This window comes from Lingula anatina, chromosome 3 (assembly GCF_051362555.1).
Source record: "Lingula anatina isolate TDL-2025a chromosome 3, LinAna3.0, whole genome shotgun sequence".
Lineage (NCBI taxonomy): Eukaryota > Metazoa > Brachiopoda > Lingulata > Lingulida > Lingulidae > Lingula > Lingula anatina.
In genome coordinates this window covers 29,959,328-29,984,884 of record NC_141769.1, presented here as the reverse complement: position 1 = coordinate 29,984,884, position 25,557 = coordinate 29,959,328, and the positions used below count along the sequence as shown (strand labels likewise).

Here is a 25,557-nt window from a genome sequence, read left to right as displayed (position 1 = left end):
TTCCATTCAACATCTTAATCAATCATCTATCTAAAAAGAATCCAAATATTATAATATTTATATATAATATAAATAAAAATAATATTAAAAAAAACGCATACGGAGTGAGACCTGCCAAAACCACTGCTAGCTTTCTCGCGTACGTAAAACGTATTACGTATTGTACTATACGTTACACGTCATACGGAAGGCCTTGCCAATTCTTACATAATTGCTAGCTAGAGGCCTGCAGGACAGCCTAGTGATACATTCTTGATATTATACAATACATTCCTGAGCAAAAAGCTTCAGGATACGAAAAATGGTTATTTTCCTTCTTAGAAAATGGAATAGAAACGGCAAATGATATCCAGGAGTTTCGAGTGGCTAGGGAGCAAGCACATCGATATCTTTGGCCCAACATATGCCACAATTTTTAAATGATAAATTTTTAAAATGATAAATTTGACAATATGCACCTTGTTTAAATCGGTATATATATCCTAAAGAGAGTCAGTTATACTGTATATATGGTGCACTGGGACAAGAGGTGAGGTCGTGTTCGTGTGTGTGTGTGTGTGTGGGGGGGGGGGGGGGAGCCCAAAAGTTCATCGTGTATGGGTGAAGGTATTACATGTACATGTATGAGGTTCGTTCTTTGTGTCTCGTAGCGTGTTTTCATTTTGTTTGCTGTTTGTAAGCGAGCGCACCCCATCCGCAATCCTCTACAAAATTCCTGCTCTGGTCATTAAATACCTTTATTTAAACAATAAACAAGTAAAAAATAAACTGGGAATCAGATGATCGATCTGACGCAATTGTTTTGAATTTGTGTTAAATGTTAGTGAATTAATCCCGCATATACATGTATATATCAATCAAGAGACCAGTGGTACATGTAATGAACCATTGAACGACCATTACGTCTCTTAATAATCTTGAATTATTCTTCTAACAGGGCAATACTAGTATACCTGTAAGAATAAATATACCCCATTTACGTAATATTTGAACAGATAGATTTATATTGGACATTACCATGAGATTTTAGACTGTCTCGACATGAATACATGCACGCACTCTTTATCGAAAAACATTTCACAGTACATTTAAAGACCGCTTTGTCATTTCCTTATCATTAAGATTTGGTCCTAAATCGTTTCTATTGGTAAAATGACCTAGATTTGACGATCGGTTCATTGAGGAAGTCTGCATGAAGTTTAAGCAGCTGAAGTATTTCCTCTCTCGCTGACTGTTGATATATAGTTAGAGGTGTACCGTTTGGCGAAAAAAAATTGAAAGTTTTAACGCTCCCCCCCCCCCCCCCAAAAAAAAAAAAATAATAATAAATAATTAAAAAACGCTGATGAATTTGTTTTGTAATAACTACGGTCTAGCATTCCTATAAGCTTGAGGTATCAATTTTGCAGAAAAAGAGGATTTGCACAAAATGGTTTAAAGTTGATATTTATCTCCACATTAAGATTAAATCTTTGGCATGCACTTTATCAAATCCTTATGGCGAATATGGGCACTGCTGCATGGTTAGGGTAAATCATTCAAATACATTTGCTGCATCTCAAAGGCTTCGGGTTTTTGTTTCTTGCTCTGTTCTCCTGATTCCATCTCGGCTTTCTTGCCACCAACAGAAGCATATGCATACGAATACTCCTCATTGGGTGGTGTACCGGCAGAACTAAGATCTAGGTAGTCATGTCCATCTTCATTGGCGTCGCTCGCGGCAGATCCGTTCATATGTTCGCTTTTGACGAAATAGGTGAAATTGTTATCGTGGCTCCGGGAAGCACCTGCATTTACCATAGACTTCCCATTGGGTGTGAAATCTGTTGTTCTCGTTGGTTCCTGAGAAATATTACATTAAATACTAGAGCAAGATATACAAACAGAATAGGCATAATGTTTAGAAAAATATTTTGATATATATTTTTTGAAATTACAAAAGCTTCACTACTACTTCACAGTTGTTTTCAACGGGTAGATCTACGTTAAATTTACGCATAAAGAAAATTAGTGGATGAAAAACTAGTGAAATATTTTGAATCCTTACCATTTCCATTGCTTGATTTGAAAAATTTGGCCTGAAATGAATACAATGGGGATTTCAAAGAAAACCTTGAAACATTAAAAATGAAACATGAAAAATTTATTACAATAATACTTCTTCAGTTTTACAAAGTCTATGTATAGAAAATGAACACAGACATTAATGTCTAATAGTTTACGTAATACTTCTTAATGCTTTACAGATTATTTTGCGTTTTTTAAAGTTTTTTTATACATAGGGCTTCCTTTACCTCTTAAAACGTGTAGTCTTCCTCTGTCGTAGATATACAAGTAGACCACACAGTAACAGGATAAGAACTGCTAACGCCAGTGATGTAGAGAGACCAACTATAGCACCGACTGGCGGTGGTTCTTCTGGCTTGGGTGTTGTGGTTGCCTCCAAGGTATCTGCAAATGCAGGTGGTTATGTATCCAACAGTACGAGGAGCGTGGAAAAGCTGTGGGTCTTTTGTATATAGTTTTTTTAAGACTTACTGGAAGGAATTAGCAGTGAAGGTCATTTTATTCTGAACAATTTACTTTAAATGTCTAAAATTTAAAAATGAAAGTCAATACTTTATGATCATGTAAACGTACCTCTTTAAGAAATAATTAGTTCCCAACAAAATCAAGAATTTAGTTGACTTACATCTTAACTTTCATATGTATTTATAACTTACCAGTAGTGGCAGTAGGCGTCATACAATCATTCGTGCTGTTAGTGGAAGTGGTATCTGAGAAAGTGATAAACGTAATAATATAGATAGACTAAAATATATAAAGTTGATATCATCACAAACAACTGGTTGCTGTTTTTCTTCTGTAGGTTTAACAATAACAAAAATTTGTAATAGGAGTGACCATTACTTGAAGTGCAATGTAATATCGTGCCAGCAAGTCAACATACCTTTCACACACACACACACACACACACACACACAAATGCACGCACACACTGATGTCAAAATACCTACTATAACACCGAGAGAGCTCTCTGAGTTTTACAAACTCCCTGGGGACGTGGTTGTACTTTGTGCCTCACAGGGCGACTGCAAGTGCACATGAATTTGCAACCAACAGTTCGAGGGGCTTGTATAACCTGTGCCCTGTTATTTTTGCAGCATCTACTTAGGAGCAGTTTACTTTAAAGTTTGTTTTATTCTGAACAACTTATTTTGAATGGCTCGAATTTTAACATAAAAGTCAATACTCAATCATCATGCAAACGTATTTTTTTCAGAAATGATTACTTCTTAGAAATGAAGATATCAGTATATCTTAACTTTGATACATATGTGGATAACGTACCATTAGTAACATTAGGCGTAATGCAGTCTGCAGTAACGGTCGTGCTGATAGCGGTAGTGGTATTTGAGAAAGTTGTACTAGCAGTGCTGGTATTCCATGCTCCTAAACGTGTGCTGGACACCGTCGACGTTGTATTTTGTTGACATGAAAGAAAGAAAATAAGCACAATAATAAAAACAGAAGTACAGAAACAACTGGTAACTGTTTTTCTGTCATTGTTTGTACAATCACTAAGAAGCGGGGTGGCGAAGGTGAATGATCCCTACTTGCAATGCGGAGTCATATGTACATGTACATACACGTTTTAAACATACAAGATCAGTTACATTTCATGTTATAGATGTATAGTTGTACTTACTGTTTCCTGGTGCCCAAAGATTCACCATAAAACACACAAAAATAAGGTGAACGTAGTACACCCTAGCAGCCATTATGCAGTACATTAAATCACGAAAAGAACATATCGGTGGCCTCAATTTTGCCACCAGGTAGTGGATTGACAAGGAAATAAAGAAATTCTTTAGGTGCCGTGGAAACAACGTGGAGATTAATTACGTGCTTGTTGCCAAAATACCTACTATAACACCGAGAGAGCTCTCTGAGTTTTAGAAACTCCCTGGGGACGTGGTTGTATTTTGTGCCTCACAGGGCGACTGCAAGTGCACATGAATTTGCAGCCAACAGTACGAGGGGCTTTGTAGTTTTTTTCAACGCCTACTAAGTAGCAATTTAAAATGAAGGTCGTTTTATTCTGAACAACTTATTTTGTAGGGCCTAAATTCTAACATAAAAGTCAATGATCATGCAAATGTATTTTTTCAGAAATGATTACTTCTTAAAAATCAAGATATCAGTATATCTTAAATTTGATATATATCGATAACTTACCATCAGTGCCATTTGGCGTAATGGAAACTGTCGTGGTGATAGCGGTAGTGGTATTTAAGAAAGTGGTACTAGTAGTGCTGGTATTCGATGTTCCTGAACTTGTGTTGGAAACCGTCGACGTTGCTTTTGGTTGACATAAAAGAAAAAAATAAGCACAATAATTAAAATAAAAGTATATAAACAAATGGTAACCGTTTTTCTGTTATTATTTTACAATCACTAAGAAGCGGGGTGGCGAAAGAGGAATGATACTTACCTGCATTGCGTTTCGTGGAGTCATACACGTTTTAAACATACAAGATCAATTACATTTCATGTTATAAATGTACAGTTGTACTTACTATTTCCTGGTGCCCAAAGATTCACCATAAAACACACAAAAAGAAGGTGAACGTGGTACATCCTAGCAGCCATTACGCAGTACATTGAATCACGAAAAGAACATATCGGTGGCCTCAATTTTGCCATCAGGTAGTGGATTGACAAGGAAATAAACAGAAAAATTCTTTAGGTGCCGTGAAGACAACGTGAAGATCAATAACGTGCTTGGTACTGCTCCTATGTGGGCACTACACACGTGAAGATGTGTGTTTATTTGATTTGTCTTTAAAATTTGAAAGTACCATTATTTTACGGGAGATTTTCGTACCAAATATCATTTTCTTGGAGAGAAAAAAAATTGCGTAGTACTGTTTTTCTAATAAAATGACCTACTGTAGTACTAAAAGAACGATGATGAGTCATTCAGACCACCATGTCTTCCTGGTTTAATTTTTTTAGAAATAAATACTCATATCAGGCACTATTATTTGAGGAGTATTATTTTAATTGATAAATTACACTTGCAAAGATAAGAAGACATACAATTTTGACTTTGTGACCAGTGAATGGATTACTTTTATTTTCTTTCGAGGAACTTCATTAAAACTTGCAGTATATACAAACGTGACGATTATTCGTAAATGAATATAGCTGAAGGCAATTTAAGAGATTCAAGAAATGACAAGCAACATATTCAGATACTAAGTAAATGAGGAAAATATCCGTGGAAGTATCATGGCTTTTGTGTCTTATAGTCTTTTCAACTTATGTGTGAGGGGTTAAAGAAATAAGTTTGGAAGGTGGAAGGTATTGGAAGGTGGAGTGCGCCTCCCCCACCCAACCCTCCAAGATGATGATATCCTCATACAAAATATCTACACTGCTTATAATAAACCTATACAGGGAGGGACCCAGGGTTATTTGAAGGGGGGGGGGGCGTTTTTGGGATTAAAGGCGGAGGCTGCGAAGCCGACACTCCCTTGGCGTGGGGTTCGGGGCCCGCTGATTTTTGTATTTTAGAGGGCGAACGGTTTTGAACTATGATTCATCTAGTCAAAATTCTAATTTCAAGAGGGGACTCAGGACTCCCCTGCCCCCCCCTTCTGAATCCACCACTGCTATAGACAGTAAGAAAAAGTTTGTGAAAAGAAAAGAAAGCAACTCGGCAGTAATTGGTCTGTCCTCGCTGGCCTTCATTTGTGTCAATTCTCAGTGCACAGGTGAATTTATATTTATCCTGAGTAAATTGTCAACACGTGACTATTTCGTCCTTTAATCTTGAATTTACATCCAGGGTTATACAAGTAGACGAAGGTAGATATCCCCTGTTAACGCAATATTTGAACAGAGAGATTGATGTCGGTTATTACGATAAAATCGTGAATCATTTCAACTTTTCACGCGCTTTATTTAAAAAAATCGCTACTGCAACTACACAAACAAATTTAGATATGTAATTGTACCTGTTACCGTCCAACACGCTTCTCAAAAATAGTCTTATTTTGAAGTTTTAGTCCCTGATAAGTTATTTTAGTCCCTGGTCGCATATTCTAGTGCCGCTGACTAAATCCGGTTATCGAAGTAGGTCAAGTTGTCCTAGATAATGACTCGCTTAAAGGTGGTCGTAGCTAGTATCAACATGACTTCAGAAGACAGCCGCACAAGGGGCAGAAGACTGTCCAAGGACTCTCACACATTCATGGACTCCATGGATTTGGAGGAGGACTTCCCATGCAGTCCGCTGCCCCTCTTACTCGACCCCGCCAGTCTGGCAGACGACCCCTTAAGTCCGTCGAGTTCCGATTCTGGCTCGACATCGACGTTGGATAGTCAGGGCTCTGAAGGTCAGCTGTCCAAGCCCTCCCTCCCGGCGCTCCCTCCGTGCCGAGTGTGCGGCAAGCCAGCCTCGGGGCTACACTACGGTGTGAATACTTGCGAGGCGTGCAAGGTGTTCTTTAAGAGAACGTTGCAGAGGAATGCTGTGTACAGCTGCAAGAGAAACGGCAAGTGCCAGATCGTGCCGAGTCGAAGGCGTTACTGCGCTCACTGCCGCTACGAGAAATGTCGCGCAGTCGGAATGTCTAGAAGCTCTATTAAAACCGGCAGATACAGCCACGAAAAGAAAGTGAAAGATATTTTGGAAATCAAAAAGCATTATGCGGAGAGTCAAGTGGAGCCCCGTGCCAATACGGACGCCTTGTTCGACCAGGCTAAAAGTGTTCATCAACAGGACCTTGCTCACTTGGTTAAATATCTCGCCGAGTGCGCCATGATAATCGACCCAGAGAGCCTCCATCTTTCATCTAAACTCGGAGACGAGCAAATTCAATTCATGGAAGTTTTCAAACTTCGCCAGGAGATATTCGGCAGCCTAGACCCCGTCGACGACGACGAGTACAGCACGTTTTATTGTATGACTGGCCTTGACCTTGATGGCCGGCGCGAGATATTGAACCAGTGGCTTGTGATGATTAACGCATGCATTAAACGACTGATCCAGTTTGCTATGTTCATCCCCGGTTATTCAGATTTGTGCACCCAGGATCAGGCAGCCTTGATCAAGTACGCGCGCCATGAGGCTCTTTTCATTGGTGGCCATCGGCGATTCAATGCCAAGCTCCAATGCTACACAATGGCCATGTCCGGTAAGGTACTGCACAAAACTGACCTCGTCAAAGCACTCGGACACGAGGATTATGTGGATACGTTCTTCAAACTGGCCCAAGAGCTGACCAACCTAAGATTATCGTACGCTGAATACGTTCTTCTTACTGCAATCGCGCTGTTTTTCTCCGACCGCTGCGACCTGAAGGAACCTTCAAAGATCGAAGCCATTCAGTTAAAACTTGTGGAGGCGTTGCAGTACTCTTTGAGAATCAACCACCCCGACAGACCAGGGCTGTTTCCCAATATCGTGAATGCCCTCGTCAATATACGCGCTCTTTCAGAAATTAGCTGGAAAATCCTCGAGCGGATTTACCTTGACATGCCTGACATAGACCTGCCCGACCTCATACTCTCACTTTGTAACACCGATCTAAGCGAACTGGAAGAAACGTAATCAAAAATCGGTGAAGATACTATATTGATTAAACAAATCCGTTTTTAATTTAAAAAATAAAATAAAAATGACGCTAATTTTAACATAGCAGATCGGACATTGCCGTTATACTGTAGATATGTGAGTGTATAATGAAATCAAAACGTACATTGTTTCACGGATTAAGTTTCTCCTGTGACAATTTTGTGTGATTGTTGGAGTTCTTTTGAATAGTGGTTTAATTTGTGCATTTTCAGGATACTGTGTGAATAAAATGCTTCTTAATCGGACGATAAATTGTTTGCAACCCCGCCTCCATTTTAAGTAGGACTTTCTTAAACATCTGAAATACCTTAGTAATTATATTTTTGTAATTAATATGTAATTAAGATTTTTGGGATTATTGCTTAAAATGCAAAATTGCATGCAGTTCATGTATTTACAGGTACCCCTTTTATCCCTGTTGGCCCTGAACCCTGACCCTCATCGGTCTTGTTTCACCTTCATGTACAGAACAGTCCTCTGCGCGGCGAAACCGAGATCACAAGTTGGAGTGCTGCTGTGCAAATGGTCTCTCTCTCTCTCTCTCTCTCTCTCTGTCTGTCTATGTGTGTCTTTTGTGTGTGTGCGTGCGTGCGTGCGTGTGTGTGTATTAAAGACATGCTTCTGAGACGGTAACTACTGATGCATTGGCTCACACTTTCTAGTAACTTTATCGAGGTCACAAAGGTTTATATATGTGTCTGTGTGACTGCGTGGCTTGCAGGAGACCTGACCCCCCTTTTGTTGATAATATACTCGGTGTAATCAGTTTTGCCAAGGGGGAGGGGTCACTGCTCCGACGACCTTCAATCCCAAATAAGATAACAATAATTACTTAATCTACTTATTTCATTAAGGTCGTGAGGACTTTTAATATATTTGCAGTTGATAAGTTGGAAATAATGGTTGTTATAGGCTATGACTTAAATCATCCCTTGTGTAATACTTTATGGATGAATTAAGTTGAAGAACTAATGTCACATTCAAACTGAAGAGATAATTAAATTTATTTAAGTACGATTCAAATATTTGATTTCATTCAGTACACGGAAATAGACAAAAATTGAAGAAAAATAATTTGGAGAAAACACTCCGTATTTAATGTCAGCTATTTAGATATCGACCATTCTACAAGATTAATGAACTGTTAATGTTATCCGTTTATTTATTTTAATAACTGATTAGTCTAAAATATCCCTGAAACGGAAAACCATTATCCAATAATATATTTGTATAATGTTGACCATGAGAAATGCACGTGCGTGAAAGTTGACGGAGAATGCGTCAGCGGAGACATGTAGTCACAACCGCAAGATGTAACGTGCAACCCACACCACGAACCTCACCAGCCAAACAGTTCTCCTGATAGCACGAACTGTTACTTTAATAAGTCTTGGTGCGTCTTAAATAACAATTAAGTCCATATATGACCGGCTCAGTTCAAATACACGTCACCTCAAGACTAAATTTATATAAGTTAGGCCCTTTATGTAATTTGAACGTCTTACCAAAGAGCAACTGTTTGTGCAGGACCATTAAAAGACACTTCACTGTCTCTCGGACAAAGAAATTAACGTGTAATTAATTGGGTCGTTATGAAATCAATGACGTCAGAAATTGGATCGCTTAGGAAATGTTTGAAACCCGAACCAGCTTACGTGCATCAAGGTACGTATAGCAGGATGGATTTCACATGTAAATGTACAGTATGCATTTTGAGACAAAGCAATGTACATGTACTCAGTCAAAACCGTTGTGTTATCTCATTGTACTTCGTTCCATGTGGATCGAGTCTATTACAGCGTTACACGTTTCCTGTCATCATGTTTGGTAAAGGTCCGCTTTTACAAGGAGACACTGCCTCTAAGACACAATATGTGAATAATGACCAATTTTTTTCTCGGACGTATCAATAACCGGATACATCTGCGTTTTATTTTATTACTTTATAGCAGTTAAAGACTTGGAGTCAATTCGAAAATAAAAACTACAAATGAAAAATCTTTATAAGATATAAACAGATAGTACATGATGCTACAGAAGCTTTATGATGATGGACGAAAATTACCTTCTCCACAATAAACGTTGTTCATTGCTCAAACCCAGTCTTTTGCGTTATCATTGGGCTTTGGCCAAGTTATAGATGACATTTCGGTTTCATACAGAGGTATATCAATAGGATGCATTTTAGCAACGTCAGATATAGGTACATTGTATAAACTCCATATAAATTAATTATTAAGATCCCAAATACAGGTAGTCCCTCTGTTTGAAACTTTATACCCTTTTTGACATTGTGTCATGTGTAAAGTCACATCGTTTAAAAGATTTGATCTGCGATCTATTTGACAGACGGACTTATTCTGTGTTCTGCGACCTCTTTTTTCATTTCCCCGTTTAATTCTTTACCAGACTCTTCATAAGAGCTGACAGTCTTAAGTGATGACGTAGTTGATTCTGCGGCTGACGTAACCATCCCTGCTGATGTCGTCGCAGTTCCCGATGTTGTCGATAGAGGCCGCGGACGTCGCTTTGCTTCGTCTTTTTTCCATTTCATTCTCCTATTTTGAAACCAGATTTTTATATGCCTTTCAGTTAAGTTTAGCATGGCAGCGAGTTCAATGCGACGTGGACGAGATATATATTTATTAAAATGAAATTCTTTCTCCAGTTCCAAAAGCTGTCCCCTAGTGTATGCTGTTCGGGTTCTTTTGTTGTCGTCTTCTAGAGAAAATTGGGCCCCTGAAAAGAAAAGGTAAATTGTAGTTGGGCAAGTTTTATTCTCAATTCAAAAGCGCAGCTTTCCAAATATAATTTGCTGTAGAAAGAAAAGGGAATTTAAATGTATATCCTGTGCTGAATAAGTTGACGGCCGTTTATATAAATAACTCTTATTCTAAATTAGTGGTGCGGAAAAAGATCATCGAATTATACTGTATATTTTCAATACGTCTTGTTAGAAACAAATCAAACCATACATTCACTACCACACTGAAAAGGATGAGATTAGAGTTTATTGGGAATTTATGCGTTGGATATATTACTTGTCCCATGCAAATGAAGAATTTGTCCTCTCTGCACAAATAATAATAATAAATTAATAAAAATAAAAATAAATAAATAAATAAATAAATAATAACGATTAAGGGGCCATCCTCCGTTTTTATCATCATTTTCACAAGCAGTCAAGTAGTAGCTCGGCGGAAGGAGGTTAATGCCCTCTGTACGCTTTTGGAAAATAATAAAAATGATGATCCAAATTGTTGTCAAAGATCATTATTTTAAGCTTTTCACTTTGTACTCTCTAAAAGGGAGGGGTCTGTAAAATGTATTCTGTCTCTAGAATTGTGAAAATTCTGCTACACTTTTAAAATGGATGCCATTTAAATAGACCTATGTTATCGATAATGTCGTGTTTATGTCCGTTGGACGCGGGTGACCAGAGAAGATCTGTCGATGTAAAACGTGAAAAGGGAGATTTAACTGACACAGCGTTGGTTTTTACTTTGAGGCCACCTCGACCCATGCCCTTTTTACCCCAGAGTATACACTTTGCGAACGGAAGGAACATCAGCACCTGAACAATGTCTATAGCGCGTGCAACGTCGCTCATCGATTAACATCACAAGATCAATTGTGCGCGCGCTTTAAATCGTTTGATTAATTGATATAATAACACGCTGCTAACCAGGGCTTGACACATTTTATTCAAAGTGTCAGATAAACGCGGATGACTCTGTCTATAAGAAGGGAGAAGCTTCTAATCTCCTTGTCAATAGTAGAGGCAGAGGGGGCGGAGTGTCAGATAAAGCAGGGATGAAGAGACGGCACGTCAATCAGCAGGTGCTTGTACAGTTGGTGCTTTATAACTAGGGATGACATTGAACGGACACTGGTGACAAATTTATATTAAGAAACGCCAGGAATGTGTTGACTCACCAATTATCAGAAAGCACACACGGGGAACCCAGCCTGGTATTTAATAGGCTGAGAATCTGAGCCACAATCTAAATTGGTTTTGATTTAATTGATTCTGTAAATCAATAAATTCTATCTCTTGTTTTGTGAGAAGGTGTCACCTCATGAGGGCTACAAGGTCGCCAGGAAGCATCTATTGCTCATCTTGTTATTGATAAATGAACAGCATCTGACAACAATGGAGATGCCGGTACATACATGTACATGTAGACACAAAAAGAATATGCGCAAAAGCCTAAGGTTTAGCAACACAGGGGACTCATCTGAGAAAATACCTATTACAGTACTTAAGGACTACTTATCAGATATTCACTGTGCATATCATTATAAGGAACAGCATTTGGCAACACCCATATTTTTACAACAGAAAAATGTGAATTTAGAAATAACTTATGCAATCATTTTAAGTACATGTACCAAACCTATTTTGATTCACAAAAATAATTCAGTTAGATTTAATATGAAATTGATCTGAAATGGCCACTGCAGATGACAGAAGGAAACAGAACAGTGGAATCGACAAAACAGATATTTCGCCGTCGACCTTCGACTGCAAGCCCTATACAGCAGTACATGTACATTATAATCGTCTTTACTACGTTCCTTTTTATGTATGGCTTACACAAAACACTTTCATATGAATATAACGTCAAGTCAGCTATTTTTCTAAAATCTCTTTTGGATCTCTACATTTTTCTTAATAAACGCATCTGTGTAGATGCTGCTTTTATCGTTCAGTTAAAAGCAAAACGTGGGTCTAAATTGACATTATTCCGTAAAAGTCAATTTGATTTTTATTTAGGCAATATCGATAGACTTGATACATACTTCAAATAATATAAAAACTGACAGTGTCCTTATCATTGTCTCTAAAATTTCATCACCCGAAGACGATAAAAAATTGCTTCTATGATCTAGTGGATGAACGTTTAATGTCGTTAGAAATTGTGAGAACGAATCTTTCTGTGAATTTCCCCCGGAGCTTTTCAGGCACACGGCAGTTTTCAATTGCAGAAACGATATCTCTATTTTGAACAAAGGCTCCTAGACGACAGCAAGACTGGGTTTCTATTCTCCCTTCAAAAGGCGTCTGAAGAAAGATCAATCTTTCCTCGCTTTCAGTATCTGTTGTTCCTTTTCCCCGCTGTGTGAAATAAACACAAGCTCCTAACATTACAAGCCCTTTTACTCCGCGGCGGAAAATGTCAACGGACGGCTACTGAGCATGATGAATGGCGGCAATAGAAAAGTTTACACAAATAAAATCCATCTGACACCTTATCTTCCGGGCGCGACAGGTACAAATTAATTAACGCCAGCACAGTCAGTCAGCTTCAATTCGACGAAATTGAAAAAAGAGCAAGAGGTTTAATTTCGCACTATTCCGAAACTAATCTATAGATTGATGGCTTAATTGATCCATGATTACTGAGGTGCATCGGCGAACACGATATTAGGAACATTTAATTAAAGCTCTTCTCGATTCTCTGTGTTGATTTTCTGCACCTGAATTCACTGACAGTTTTCATGACACACAAATAGAATCTTTCTCGACGCTCTGTCTCAAGGCAATCATTGCTTGCATATTCTCTCTTGGACTGCTGTTCAAATGTATTTAAGTGTAAATGTTGCTGGAAAAAGTTCTGCTTCCGTTAAGAACGTAACATTATTTATACGTAAAATGATTTTTATATTAATGAGAATAAAGAAAATGTGTTTTTTTAAACACATCTTACTTTTTATGAGACCATTGTTGGTTTTTGAATGAATACAACGGTCTTCTGTCGAAAACATCAAGAATTCTAGACACACTAACAAATATTGCCCAAGGATAATTATATCATTACAAAGACCTTAAATCAAGACCCAAGATTCAACGGGTGATTTTATCACAAGTCCATTATACAAGCTTCAAAGATGACTGGTGAATCTTCATTGTGTTTTATTTGCTTCAATATATATATTATTTAATTTATATAATGGAATTTAACCCACATGGTCGACATGAGCTCAATATTATATAATATTATAATATTATTATCACAATTAACGTGGCCAAACGCTATCGTCAAATAACACAATTAACAAGCACAGTAAACATGCATCTTTTCACTTCCGTGGCACCTTAGTAAATATGAAGCTGGCTGTAAAATGTCTCGGGGACAGTTATATCTACGGAGTGTAGCGCAATACACCGGATATACATCAACGATGGATAGATGAAATACTCCGAATAGGTATCCGTTGCAGGAAGGCTGTGCAAGTAAAAACAGCCGTTATTTGACCGATGTGTAATATTTTTATCTAGTGTAGATCGACATAAATGTCAATTGTTATGTGTGTCGTATTAGGTACCGGAGTACATATGGTTCTTAATATTACCACAAATTTATTCATTGATGTCATAAATATTACATGGATATAAGTTAATAAGATCACAGAGAAGGCAATTATGTTTAATAACTAAGCATACTGATACCTCGCTTTCACAAATATATGACCTTAGGTCAGTCCTTGAAACTTGATTCTAAAGGAATTTTATATTATTTCACTTTCTTTTTATTAACATCATAGGATATACTATTGTATTTGGACTTGATAGATACCCTATTTCCAATTCTTCATTAAGCTAGGAGCCATATTTTATTATACTAGTAACGTGAGATTCTTTTTTTTTAATCTATTATTTACATAAAAATTATATCATTTTTTTTTGCCTGGCGTGTGTTCGTTTGACATGACTTTGCAAGTCGTAGTTTATATAGATCAAAACTATCATTATTTTCTGAAGCGATTCAGAATCTTAATAGACGTAATCTTATTGGACGTGAAGAATGTCATACAAAAATTCTATTGCTTAATTGTTCTTGATAATTGGTTTAAAATTGTTATTCAATTAAATAACTGTTGCAATGGACGTAGTGTAGGTGAAAAGCCGCCCTTGAAATCTAAGATACTTATTATGTGCCAATAATTGAAAAAGGTATATCTACAGGCAAATTATACTTAACCAGCGTACAGGGAAGAAGTTATTCCTCAGAATGGTATGACTTAACTCAACCTTTTGGCAGATAAACCATTCGCCCAGTGCTAGTGAATGCAGCGCTGGACGGTCGTATTAGTTATCCACGGGATAAACGTTTAAACATCGGATTAATTCGGTGACCAAAAACATACGGAGTTAACGTCCTAACCTTTATAATAATAATAATAATAATAATAATAATAATAATAACCATTCTTTGCTTGTCAAATGCATTTTGAAATTTTTATAGGTTATCTTTGGTAATGTAGTATGTAGCGTACTATATATGCCGTATTGGTGTATATCCTTTTGGGCATTGTAGACGTCTCCCGTTCTGTGTACGTACTGTATTCCCCAAATGTTTTAAAGAATAAGCCTGAAAGCACTTGTTATGCACATTTAATTGAAATGTCTTCCATGTTCTACTCAAGTCTGTTATAAAATCACAGGTATTCTAGACGACTTTATTTTTTTTACACGACACGTAATCATACCAATTCCGGTATCTGTATCTGAAAATAGACTTTGAGGCCACTTGTGACGCCTTATTACAACATAGGGGTGTGTTTACCTGTCTGAAAAATTAGTCCAGAATTGTTTTGTATATTTTAGGTTATTAGAAATATTGGAATTCAATTCAAATTAATTTTCAAAAAGAAAACAAAAGTATTGACATCTTGCAGTATTGAACATTTACGTATAATGTGACGCTAACAATACGCTAGGCAGTTTGTAGTCCACATCAGCATATTTGCCAAATACCTGTTTGGTAATTTATGAATATGGTATATGTAGAATTCTTCATCATTGTTATTGCTTATGGCTTTATAATTTATTATCGTATGTTTATCACCCTATAAATGGTATATCAGTAATTGTATCTCTATTGCACATTTTCATCTAATCATGTAAATATAACATACACTTCATTAAAAGATATGTTTTGTTTAAATGATCCCTATGAATGTACAAAAAATTGTTTTCTCTCTTTACTGCTAAATATAATATACACTTCATTAAAGGATGTGTTTCGTTTAAATGATTCATATGAGCAAACAGTTTTCGCAGTTGAGATAACGGAAGGACAAAAAAATGGCTAAAATGAAAAAAATGAACGTGACAAACTAATTTTTCCAGCATCAAAATGTTTTCTTCCAAGTAATAAAAGATAAATAACCCTTTTTAATTCAACTTAGTTTGGACCGATACAAATTTCTTATCCTAAATATTTTTCACAATTGCCAAAACCTGTTTTAGATTATGAAATCGGACTTTTTAATGCCTATTCTATAGGTGATTTATTCCAACTATCATAACACAAAAACTTATACTTCCAAAAATACTAAAATCATCCCTGTTTTATTATTTCAAAAATCCGCCTCTTTATCTCAAATCATGAACACAAACCACGGAAGATCAACCGCGATTTTATCATATCAAAAACATATTGAGGTTTCAGATAAATGATGGCGGAAGTAAACACAATATGATTAATTTCAGTCGTGAAATGAATATAACCAGACCTAAAGTACAAGCGCCTGCAGTCAAGCTCGCGTTCGTGCCAGCTGTAACCTTGGTGTTATTAAAGATTATTGGGTTCACGGAACAAAGCGTTTCCCAGAGGTGGACATCAAAAACTGAGCAAGTTCAAGTTTCTGCAAGACAAGATTTGCAAGAAGTAAAATGTTTCGCCGTGACCTGAAAAGTAACAGAAGGCCCAGTTCTGTTGTAATTTTACTCCGAAGGTGGTTCGAAGGTGCTGCAACAGAGATGACGAAACTTTTGACGAAGAATGATACGGGTTTTGACTGACTTTCTGACCGGGAATGTTGTTAAAAGGTTCCGTAGGCAATCCATAAATATATTAGACAAAAGCCATGAAAAAGCTTTTTCACAAAAGTTTTAGAACATCTATTCCTCATTTTTAAAGAAAGTAGAGAGTTTGGAAAAGCGTTATTACAAGCGGAAAAATAAAACTGACTTTTTGAAACATTTTATATATTATTCATAAAAAGATCTTCATAAGCTAAAACCTATTTTAGGGTACCGTTTTAGTTATATAATGGGTAAGGGGAAATAAACGCTAATGTGTGCACGCATTTGCTCTTTCTGCTACGTAGTTTGAATCCGCTTTCGTCCCTTTATGTTAAAAATAATTAAAGAAAAAAGGAAATATGAAGTGTATGTATCAACACATCCAATGAAATGATAACCTTATGATAACAAGGCCAGGCAGTAATGGGTTATTTCTAAACTAGAACATCGCTCGAGTTTGGCATGAAAACTGCAATCCATACCAACTGAAGCTTCTCGCTAATTTTGTTTGCAACAAAACTAAAAAAAATCTTATAAATTTGCATTATCTAAGTGTAAAAAGGGCATAACCTTGTTTTATCCAAGCCGCCAAAGCAGTGCTGTAACCTTGAGGACCGGCAGATAACTTATCCGCTATGACATAACACATACAGAAATAGTATATATGTAAAAAAGGGTTCCAGGTTAAACGAGTTCCTTCAATTAAACAATGAACAGCATATCTTAAAGACTACAGAGATATTCTAGGCAAATGCGATTGTGAGACTTACGTTGATTTGTTTTAACGAATATAAATATGTTTAGTCCATTTTATTTTATTTTATTTTTTTTTGGGGGGGGGGGTATTTTTGTTTATTCATTTTGCGTTGCCACATTTTCCAAAGACCATACGAAATATGGCATTATTGTTATGCTGCTTGAACACTTTATTTTGAAAATATCTATTTTAATGATATGCAACAAAATTAATATACGCTAATGCCGTGAATAATTAATTCAATTGCATACAAATCAATGTTTTAGCGTGCATATCCCCCTACAAAATACATGTACATGGTTTTAAAAGCTTATGTGTTCAAGCAATTATCTATATATCATTTTAAAATCAAATGTCGGCTGGTCATAAATTAATGTTTATGCCTTTATACACTGACTTTAAAAGACGTGTTTTTTGTAGTTATTTGTCAATTTGGGCAGATTTTGAAAATGTTTTTGTTGTAGACCCAAGATTCAATAGTTCAAACATTGTCGCCATATGTTTGCAGTTTCGATCCCATTTCAAATATAATTATAAAATTAACTTGGATGACAGCAATTTAAATTTTAAAGCACTATCAATTTCATTTCTACAACTTACTCTAAAAATATTAGTTTAATGTTTATTTTCATCTGTTAAGGTAATCTGGGTCTTCTGTAAAATAAAATAATTATTTTAAATCAATTTCAACTTTGTGCATACCATAAGTTGCATAAGTGCATTTACATCCTCAGTATTCTGCACCTTGCCATTCAAATTCAATGACATTTATGTTCTCTAAAATCCGGTTTTAATGTGGTTATTGCGTGTCCAATTTATCCGATGATAATTTTAAACATCTGATGTTAAATGTTAATTTTCATTTGCGATATTGACATTACATGTGTATTTTAATCGAACCACGCAGAACATTACCACGTAGGGCCGAAAAATCAGCGTATACCCGTATTTCTAGTCATGACAGCGGCGTTTTAAACTTTTGAAAATGAATATTTTAAAAGCATATGTCAGGGGCATCCAATATATTGTTAAAATATATTTCGTCAGTAGAATTTTAAATATAGTTAAAACTACATCACCAATCATTCCTACAAACAGTCTTTATGTGTGATATATTTATATATGATATATTTATTTTTGAAATGAAGGATAATTTTGGTATCTTGTCGCAGAACAATGAACAGCGGCCATCGCCTCCCTGCGTTCAAAAGACATGGTCGTAAAGTAAGTTATAAAAGAATATATATATATAATATCTGTGCCAGATTATAAATCCTTAATACTCACAAATATATATTCCTTCGAACAACGGTTAAAATATGAGTTACTACCATTCCAATATGTCAATGTCTCCCTCCATGTTACCTCTGTAGAAACTACAGATTGAGGTCAGAAAGAGTCCACGTGGGGAAACAACAGGACATGAGACAGGATACCTATTACTGAAACAACCATAAAATTGGATGCTGAACTCAGAGAACAATACTGCCAATTCGTGGAGTCTATGTGAATAAAAAGCTATAGAGCAACTCTGAGCAGAAACGAAAGATCAAACCCGTCTTGGCGTATATTCGTCACTTTTGTGGCAGTAATATATAGAGAGAAAACAGGACGCTAAAAGCGATATCGCCTCCTTTTCAGGGGAAGACATCGTTGAGACGTTAAAATATTAAAGTGGTAATTATTCGTATTCTATCGGTGGTTTCAAGAATAGTTTATGGTAACTTTGAATGCATAACACAGCCGGTAAAATCATTAGCTTTATACAAACAGATGTCAATAATATGTATAACCTATGGATACTGAAATATCGGAGTGCAAAAAGCAACTCTGATTCTAACTGTTGTTTCGATGAATCTGCTACTGAAACTGAGCGTATTCCACATGTGATGGAATCATTAACTAGATAACAGTAAAAGTTAATTATTTCAGCTTACATGGGAACAATCTTAACGTCAACCATATATCGCATTTTATCAACGTAATGCATTTCTAAAATAGATGTAATTTTAATAAAACTATTATTTATGTCTCAATAAATTGTACGGAACACATCACTTTCTAAATAGGCCTACTAAGGACGGGTGCAAACCGTGCTTTCTTTAACTAATTCACGACAACCACAAGTTGACGAAATGTTCAAGTCTGCCATTGTAGGAAAGAAATACTGAGTAAAGGTCCGATTTCTGGTATCTTCAGAATAACTACAAGCCACTTAAAAAACACTTGTTTATCACAAAAAAGGCTTTGAGGACAGCAACTTTGTTACACAAGACCATTAGCAGCCACTTCGACAGATGTACACCATGGACTATTGCCTAAATATTAAACCACAGCATTTTACCTAAGTCCGCACAGACTAATGTACACAATGTACTCCAGTATATTCACCGACACACATATCTGTTTAGACGGGCCTCGCGCCTTCAGGATTTTAATTGCGTGATGTGTAAACCAGAGAGGCAAACATTTTCTTTAGAATTTCCTACCAAACCGTGAATACTGTACGACAAACTGCGATAACGCTGAAGTGGATTAGTCTCGATTTTTGGCCAGAGTAATCCCCAGACCTTGTATTTCAGTGTCACAGCCAGTCATGATTTACATATAAATAAGAAAGTGGTCAAACAGTAGCTGTTTCCTGTCACAATATTATCTTACGAGGATAAGTTACTGCGAGGGCCAGGTGTGGAAGTATACTACCTTTGAATGTTATATGGAAGTTTAGTCTTTGACTCAAAACACTTTCTTTCTCAAATACAAAAAAATTAGACATTTTGCAGTAAAATATTGTGGAGTAAATGCCGTCTTTACGATCTATGAATGTGACAAAAAAGAATCAAACATTGCAATATTTTGCCACGTGTACTGGTCAAAAAAAGTCATATAACTTGCAAAATATTTTGAGAATTAGATGAGAATCATTATCAATTAGAATTTTACGTCTTGGCACATGTTGAATTTCAGTTAAGACGCCAGTGTTGACAGGAGGAATACCATCAAATTATCACGCGGGTCTCAACAATCAGAAGTGTTTTTAAATAATTATCCTGTTTTCATATTTTGCACGCTGTATTGGGGTTACAAGTAATACCTCACAAAACACACTATACTTCTACGTAACCTGAACCTACTGGATTAAAAGTTTGTGATTCATTCAAAGACGAACGTTTTCATAATACTGGGATACTTTAAATTCACGTCACATTCATTTGCCATATCTCTATAATCTGACAAGTTATCTTTGTATTTATATTGTTATCGATGTCTGGACAAACGCGGAATACCAGATATAAAACATTAACAAGCACCTTGCAAATAACTCCCGTTGTACAAGTGCTTGATCCATGAAAATGCCTCATGTATTAATACAGCAAGATATACGATTCAACAAGAAAAGAACGGTGTTGTGGCAAAAATGAAATTTGTTATTGATTTAACTTACGTTGATTAACGAAACGGAGGGATATTTCAAAACTTTCCCGTGATATTTCCTGTAAACTTCATTAAATGCAAAACTTTGCTTTCACTACTTTTTTCTGCGATGTTTAAAGTATAAAAGTACAACTGTAAACTTATCTAAAAAAACAATGTGTTTTGTCCTCTTAGTTGTCTACATAATTTTAAATAGATAATCTTAAATATTATAATGGTATCATGGAGTGCGTATTTTCCAAAAACCTGACAAAAATGATCAGAAATCAATAAGATGTGAAATTTAAAACAATATACTGACGAAGTTAATAAATCAATTGAAATATGAATATTTGACATATAAGTTCATATATAAGTTCATATATAAATATATTATATATATTCACATCTTATTGATTTCTGATCATTTTGTCAGGTTTTGGAAAGTATAATTTAAAATTTTAACAGAATAACCCCTGATGAATATTGTACATAAGAGATTTTTAATAAAAAGTCCATTAATTTTAACTAAGCCAGTTTTACTTTCTTATGAATACCTTATTGCAACAGTAAAACATTTAATTCCATTGTATATTTTTATATGTCAAAGTTAAATATTGATCAGCTATCAAAATGTACACCTAATTACCGTGTGGACGTTCAGGTAGATTCTGAAGCGGTTCTTATTAAAATATAGATATCTTCTATCTATATGTACAGTATTGCTTGAAACTTTAAATTAGGCATAACTAAAATCCCATTCCAAAGAAAAATATGTTCCACAAAATTCGTTCGAGATACACGGCAATACGAGCAACAAGGGGAGACGTTGTATACGGGGTGTAATGTATACCTATATGCATGTGCCTATTTCTACTTTTGTTCTTATTCATAATTATATAAACGTCAAATACGACAAAGATTTTATTTAACATTAAGTCAGTTTTGAACTCAAATTGCCCCCCGAGACTTATACCGATAATACCGGTTCCTGAATTTTTTTTAACATTATAAAGCAGGACAAGAATAGAACATGTTATAGCTTATCAAGCGTCTAATAACATGATATTATACTTTTATAAGAACATATATTTCTTACAGCGAATTTATTTTCTGTAGATCATTGACTGGTCTTGAAAAAAAGACATCCATAAGCCGCACAGTGATGAATAATGAATCTACGCAATTCTTATATATGTATCATTAAAATTAATTAGATACTGCGCTATTATTTGCACATGTATTGCGATTAACTAGTAATATTAAATTACAATTTCCTACAAAAACACAAGTTTACCTTTTGCAGCAGAATAATGTTATCTTATGGCGCTAACAGAGAACTCTTATTCAGGATGGAAATGATTAATTTCCTATTGTGTTGGAAAACAATGAATTTTACATTTTAATTCGAGTAATTTTATCTAATGGCACTGACTGAGAACTCGCAATTATAGATCCAATAGTTCATTGCTATGTTTCACAATTAATGTTTTAAAAATTGCCTCGCAAATACCATCGATATTACATTTTCATTAGCACAATTTTGTGGCATGACACCGACCGAATATTCTTAATTAGAGAGGCAAAAATGAAATGATTTTCGTCCATATTATCGATCTGTTCATTGTCATATTTTCATAGGAATATTTGAAATTATTTTCCATTTTTGCACTGCAACATTTTTAAAATGACAAGTAGAAAAATTATTAATTTAGTTAATTATGGGCGGTATGGCCCTAACCCACTCGGAAAATATTCCGACACCTTAAGCTTAAGAATTGATTTTGTCCATTTCATTTGTTTTCAAACAGTCTACATTCGAAATTAAAAAATAATATTATAGAAAAGCATCAATACCAACGGCTTACACAAAATTCCCCGATCTATCACAATTTGTTCACACATCTATTCTGAAATATTTTAAAGAGTACCGTATGTGTTCCTACCGGGCCACTGTGCTTTCCACTGAGCCGCGTGGGACTTGGTCGTTTTCATCCAGGGGAACTGCAGTGCGGGCTGTGTGGTTGGGGTGTGGGTGGACCCCACCCCCGTGGACGACGGGGTGGAGGCCGGTGAGAGCTGCGTCTGGCTGTGAGCCGGCGGCGGCTGAGACTGTGGAGATACGGCCACCAGTTGTGACTGCTGGATGTGCGCCGGGATGGGTGACGGCAGGCCACCCCCTAGAGCCTGAGGAGAGAGACTCTGGGCTAAGATATCTTGTTGTATTCCGTGGTCTACCACCGTCATTGCCTGCCCACCGTACCCTCCTCCTTGGTTGATACTCGCAGGTTTGGCGGCGTAGATGCAAGCCGTTGGCCCGCCCAGGGTACTGTAGCTCCCTACCGCCGTCGACGACACCGGGACTCCATAGTTAGCCTCTCTCTGATAAATCGCCTGATTGAAGAAGTGTTGACCGTCCATTTCCTCTCATTAACCTAATGTGATGAAAAATGGCAGACGAGAGCATTATTTTATGGCGGGAATCCATCCATCATTCCCAGGCAGACAACTGCCTGAATAAAAGAAGGTCACGTGATTACGAACTTTTGCAAGATTTAATACAGTCCTTGGACTCCAGAAAGGCACTTTGTTTCCATTAAACCCCAATTACAATGAAAAGTCTGCGATTTTAATTTGTCGTCTGGCAACAGAACAAATCTCTATATTTCAATTAAAAACCACGCTTGCGATCGATTGATTATAAATCAGCCGCCAGTTTCTCACCTGAACGTATAGAGGATAAAGCGCACAAACACCATTGAGGTTAGCGGCGTCTGACAGCTGAGTTGATAGGTACACATAACTATACCGTACTGCTATTGCCTAGTTTACCAAAACCGAGGCATGTGAATGGCGCTGAGTGGATACAGAGAGCGCAATGGCGTGGGAGAAGCTAGGTGAACGGGCAGGGATGCCTTTAAACTGGGCTCAGGTAAAGAGGACGCTATTAGGAATACACGTGGTCATAGTTGTCTCCACTTCCTATTTTTAGAATTTTGATGTGTATGCTGTGAATAAATGGACCACTTCAAATCTGTGTTTGTAATATGTAGAATGCACATGTAGTTTTACCACAAAATTTTACTTAAGATCTAGGAAAATTCCGAGTTCTGCCAACGTCATCTATATTTCCGACTTCTTCAATCAAACATTCGACTTTTACATTTACATTAATAAACCTGAAAAGTTATATCAATGACTTATATTTGCACTTAAATTCATAAAAGGCATGTTTACTGCTAGATCGGTCTTTCTGCCACTTGGCAATGTAACACCACGTTTCCATACCATCCAAAAGTGACGTTATGTTTGAGCCAAATGCTAAGTGTCTATGTACCGGTAGGATATGATATAATCATTAACTTTAGATCTGCAATTTTCGTAGAAATATTTTGACGCCTGGCCTAGTCGGGTACAGGGATACTGAGATGAGTACAGTTAACCTGCTTAACACGAGCATGTCTCGGCGAGTACAACGTTCAAGTTCATTGACGTTGAAGCAGGTACTGCAAGGTATTTTGACGAACCTCTAAATGGCCGTAACTCTGTGAAACAAAACGCACTGTCCCACCACAAGAAGCAACAGAGATCTTAAACCTTTTAGAATAGATTTATAATATCATTCTTCTTAAACTCGTGGTTTTGCTCAATATTTGGAAATCTGTCTTAAACCAGATGTTGGTCAACACTAACGAACCAATTAAGTGGACAACGGAACCCCCTATTGTAATCACATCAAGCAACACCTTGTAGCTACTGTAATAATTGTGTTGGTGGGAATACCAATAGCTCGTATGAATTTAGTATTAACCCGTATCATACCACCTACCTTCGGCCTCCGCTTCCTTATCTCGGCATATTGATTGAGATTGAAGTAATTTTTGCAATAGTTTCTGCTACTTAAGTACTTGTTTCTCTTTGACAGTCTCAGGCTACCAAAGAGCAGGCAAAGTTAACAAGATAAGTCAGATAGCGGCGCACAAACCCCGGATACCGTAGACGCGTGGTCAACCGCTCAGTTTATGGGCACGAGGGAAGGTAGCAAGGTGGAGCAAGGGAGGTGGTATTTACTCGTGCTTAAGTTGAAGAATGCACCACTTATCTATCGTGGGTTTGCGTGTGACAGCGACAGAATGGGCTTCCCGTAACTCTTTCACTCTGCGTGAGGAAGGGAGAAGTCGAGCTGTCGTACCGTGCATGACAAAATTAATTCCCCGATGCCCGGTAGATTTGGCTAACCAATCATATCTTCCTACCATTCATACAGTGATTTGACAAGACTTTTGTTTTGCTGATAACTGTGAAACAACTTGACAAGGTCTTATCGTGATTCGAGTCAAGCGATCTTGGATACACGGTAATGTGCCATGCCGGCTTATCGTCTCTGCTTAGACACAGCAAGCGACCGAGTGAACTCTCTTAAATGTCACCCGCAGTTGTAATAACGCAAAATTGTGAAGGGGGCTGACGAGGTCGGTTTTACACGTACTCCCGAATCCCTACACTTACCAGGGATGTGGATCCTAAATCCTAACATGAAGTCAACAGCACGTATTTGCACAGAGTTATATTTTTCATTTGACCAGCTGATTTTTGCCGCAGCTTGTTTGTAAATGGTGGCGGAATTAGAAGCATTTGAACGTTTTCGCTGAACTGAAAAATTCGAGCATTACCATGCGTTCAAGAACAAGACGAATATAATAATTTATTTCAACAACCATATTTATTTTGCTTTATCATTCTACCAACTCCATTGCATAATACTCTCTGTGTTACAAAGGCAACGTCTAACAGATAACAACTGATCCAAGAGTGGCAGGGCCAAGCTAACGTCACTCTTACAGAACTGTCCACGTGTAAACTGCCAGAACAGATGCAACTGCATGAAGTAGCTACAAAAATCCTTCAATATAATCTATGATATTA

General features: G+C 36.7%; 3 protein-coding genes across 5 annotated transcripts; 1 reads left to right on the top strand and 2 right to left on the bottom strand.

Annotated features, from left to right (window-relative positions):
- Nucleotides 1-719: 719 nt before the first annotated feature.
- LOC106175241 (uncharacterized) lies at nt 720-4,810 on the bottom strand. Its single transcript, XM_013557149.2, has 7 exons — nt 4,581-4,810; nt 3,710-4,362; nt 3,352-3,495; nt 2,724-2,777; nt 2,295-2,451; nt 2,048-2,078; nt 720-1,842 (listed from the first exon to the last, which is right to left on the bottom strand). The coding sequence occupies exons 2-7, from the start codon at nt 3,792-3,794 to the stop codon at nt 1,525-1,527; spliced, it is 789 nt and encodes a 262-aa protein (XP_013412603.2). The 5' UTR covers nt 3,795-4,362; nt 4,581-4,810; the 3' UTR covers nt 720-1,524.
- Nucleotides 4,811-6,179: 1,369 nt separating this feature from the next.
- On the top strand, nt 6,180-7,890 carry LOC106175239 (retinoic acid receptor gamma). The gene has a single exon (XM_013557146.2). The coding sequence runs from the start codon at nt 6,200-6,202 to the stop codon at nt 7,619-7,621; it is 1,422 nt and encodes a 473-aa protein (XP_013412600.2). The 5' UTR covers nt 6,180-6,199; the 3' UTR covers nt 7,622-7,890.
- A 1,740-nt stretch (nt 7,891-9,630) lies between these two features.
- Nucleotides 9,631-25,203, bottom strand: LOC106175234 (uncharacterized). 3 transcript variants are annotated; one of them, XM_013557142.2, is made up of 3 exons: nt 24,461-25,203; nt 22,578-23,066; nt 9,631-10,384 (listed from the first exon to the last, which is right to left on the bottom strand). In XM_013557142.2, the coding sequence occupies exons 2-3, from the start codon at nt 23,050-23,052 to the stop codon at nt 9,984-9,986; spliced, it is 876 nt and encodes a 291-aa protein (XP_013412596.1). In that variant the 5' UTR covers nt 23,053-23,066; nt 24,461-25,203; the 3' UTR covers nt 9,631-9,983. The 3 variants fall into 3 exon arrangements, with proteins under 3 accessions (XP_013412596.1, XP_013412591.1, XP_013412594.1); XM_013557137.2 differs by having other exon boundaries at nt 22,563-23,066; nt 24,461-25,201; XM_013557140.2 differs by lacking the exon at nt 24,461-25,203 and adding an exon at nt 23,356-23,590 and having other exon boundaries at nt 22,563-23,066.
- Between the last annotated feature and the right edge of the window lie 354 nt (nt 25,204-25,557).